Consider the following 2,776-nt stretch of genomic DNA (forward strand, 5'->3'; position numbering starts at 1 on the left):
AGGGGTGGTCTCGATGCCATGCCCAAACGTGTTCCCCTGCTCCCCCTTACCTGAGCTGTCTTGTGGGGCCGTGCAGGCAGCTTTGGCTTGGGATGCTTGGGGGAGCTGACAGCCCCAGCACAGGGTGGTTCTGGCAGCATGGTGTTATATTTTGCAGGGTTCCTTAGGCTTCCCTGGTGAGCGAGGACCCAAAGGTGACAAGGGAGACTCGGGTGACCCCGGCCCCCAGGGTCCCATGGGCCGTGCTGTGGGCGAGCGGGGTCTCGAGGGGCCGCCCGGGCAACCGGGGGAGCCTGGCAAGCCGGGCATCCCTGGGGTGCCGGGCCGGGCTGGGGAGCTGGGGGACGCTGGGCGACCTGGTGAGAAGGTGAGTGCGTGTGTGGAGGGGTGGGGCGAGAGCTCGGAGACCTGCCGGGTGATGGCCACTGCATTGTCCCCCCCAGGCCGACCGGGGTGAGAAGGGTGACAGGGGCGAGCAGGTGAGCTGGGACAGGGACACAGTCCCCTCTGTCCCCCCTGTGCTGTGCACCTCTTGGGGGACAGGGGGCTCCTCAGAGGGCAGGGACTACCCTATGGGGGCCAGGAGTGGTCGTAGTGGGGTGGCTCTGCTCTCCCATGCCCTGCTGTCCCTTTGATACTTAACCTATTTTTCTTCCCCCCAGGGCAGGGACGGCTTGCCCGGCCCCCAAGGGCCCCCAGGGCCCAAGGTAGGTGATGGCTGCTGCTGGGGGCTGTCCCCAAGGGGTGCCAGCCTGCACCTCCCGGGATGGATGGCCACATCCAATCCCTGGCATAGGGGCTTGGGAATGGCTGTGCCCCGGGGGCGAACTTCCTGGGGTCCCCTGGGTGCTGGCCTTGACTGCACCCTGCCCACAGGCAGACGTGGTGGAGGGCAGCCTGATGGGCCTCCCGGGCGAGCGTGGCCCCACCGGACCCAAGGGAGCAAAGGTGCGTGGCTGGGCAGAAAGGAGTGGGGCAGCCAGGACGACTGAGCTGGGGACAGCATGATGAGCTGGGCTGGGGCTGAGGACGGTGGTAGGGCCAGCCAGGAGGACAGCGGGGGCTGATGGCATCTGTCTTCTCACTGACACAGGGTGAGCCAGGAGCCGAGGGTGAGCGGGGACCCAAAGGAGATAAGGTCTGTGGTCGTAAGTCTCCTGCTGCCAACAGGGCAGCCCCATGAATCAAAGCCGCAGGGAAAGGCACTGCTTCGGAGCACACCTTTTTGGGTGTCACCAGGGCCTGAGGTGGGACAGGAAGGTCCCTGCCTCTCCTATGACCGTGTGCCTGTCCCCACTGCAGGGTGAGGGTGGCCCGCGGGGCGAGCGAGGGGAGCCGGGCGAGAAGGGCAGGGATGGCACCCCGGTGAGTACCACACTGTCCTCCAGCCTGGCACTGACCCCGGACCCCCGCCTGGCACTGACCCCATCTCTGTCTCTTGCTCTAGGGTCTGCCGGGTGAGAGAGGGCTGGCTGGCTCTGAAGGGAAGCCGGTGAGTGGGGAAATGGTGGGGGGAAGTGGGCTGGGACAGGGTGAGGTCCTGTGGTCCCACACGAGCCACCGCTGGCACCAGTGGGAGCCTTTGCATGTCATTCACCTCCTTCCACCCCTGTGCAGGGCTTGCAGGGCTTTAGGGGGCCTCTCGCCCCACCCTGCCAGTACCCTGGGCTGGGTACTGCACACTGGGAGTGGGGAGCATCCCTGAGGTCAGGCAGGGCTGCTTGGGGATGGTAGGCTCCCGCACACCGGCTCTGACCTTGTTCTTTGCAGGGCTTGCCAGGCTTCCCCGGCGTGCTGGGACGCCCGGTAGGTATCCGTGTCTCCCTACGTCACTGTGTCCCTCCACCTCAGCACACAGCCGTGGGTGCTGGGTGAAGCCATGGGGCCACCGTTCTGCCTGAGTGGGTGCTTGGCCCCAGGGGTCTCACCAGGATCTGGCCAGGCTTCTCCTTATTTGGCGTGGGTGCTTGCTAGAGCCACTGGCACTGTCTGGGTCTCCTCTCTCAGGGGACACTCCATGCCCCTACTGGGGAACACCCATTCCTACGGTGACCTCATCTCTTCCTCTCTTCAGGGCAGCCAGGGAGAACCGGGACCCCCAGGACCTCCGGTAAGGAGCCACCTGAGGACTGTCATACAAGGGGGATGTCAGCCAGGGCAGGGAGCAGGGGAGGGGTGATTGCCACCAGCAATCACCGCACTGACATGATATCCCCTTGTCCCCCACAGGGCAGTGCTGGCCCACCAGGGACCCAGGGCCCAGCTGGGACCAAGGTACAGGATTGGCATCGACATTGGCATCACTCCGTCCGACATGGCAGAGGAAAGTGGTGCCTTGCCAGATTTGGGGGCTGGAGGAGGCCACATTTTGGGATGTTTTGGACTGGACCCCTACCAGATCCAGCCGACCCTGGGGAATGGCAGGCGTGGGGACGGTGGGTTGGGGCAGTGGGACTGACACAGGCGCTCTCTTCGCAGGGTGATCCAGGGGAGCCTGGCTCTGGCATCCGGGTGAGCATCTGCACCCTTCCCACCAGCACCTGCCTGGCCCCCGCAAAACCATCCAGCCCCTCCAAAGCCAGCCAGCCCTGCTGCCATGCGCCTTCCCGCAGGGACAGCCGAAGCTGTGCCAGGGCAGCATGATATCCCCTCTCTAATGTGGCTGTTTCCATTGCAGGGCTTGCCCGGTCCCCAGGGCAATGTGGGACTGCCCGGCCCCCCAGGACCCTCCGGCCCGGGGGTGAGTTATCTGCAGCCCCCCAGACCTGCTTTCTGG

The 2,776-nt window shown here is 65.5% G+C and overlaps 1 protein-coding gene across 1 annotated transcript in view; it reads left to right on the forward strand.

Moving 5' to 3' along the window:
- LOC104536590 (collagen alpha-1(VII) chain-like) overlaps positions 1-2,776 on the forward strand; it is a gene marked incomplete at its 5' end in the record, with an annotated part of 14,601 nt that overhangs the window by 3,651 nt on the left and 8,174 nt on the right. The window contains 12 exons of the mRNA XM_010179246.1: positions 158-367; positions 444-479; positions 663-711; positions 881-948; positions 1,094-1,138; positions 1,303-1,365; positions 1,448-1,492; positions 1,618-1,672; positions 2,008-2,110; positions 2,230-2,350; positions 2,479-2,511; positions 2,678-2,740. Of these exons, the coding sequence (XP_010177548.1) occupies positions 158-367; positions 444-479; positions 663-711; positions 881-948; positions 1,094-1,138; positions 1,303-1,365; positions 1,448-1,492; positions 1,618-1,672; positions 2,008-2,110; positions 2,230-2,350; positions 2,479-2,511; positions 2,678-2,740 (891 nt within the window). The remainder of the gene's footprint in view (positions 1-157; positions 368-443; positions 480-662; positions 712-880; positions 949-1,093; positions 1,139-1,302; positions 1,366-1,447; positions 1,493-1,617; positions 1,673-2,007; positions 2,111-2,229; positions 2,351-2,478; positions 2,512-2,677; positions 2,741-2,776) is intronic.

This window comes from Mesitornis unicolor, unplaced genomic scaffold (genome assembly GCF_000695765.1).
Source record: "Mesitornis unicolor isolate BGI_N332 unplaced genomic scaffold, ASM69576v1 scaffold32502, whole genome shotgun sequence".
Lineage (NCBI taxonomy): Eukaryota > Metazoa > Chordata > Aves > Mesitornithiformes > Mesitornithidae > Mesitornis > Mesitornis unicolor.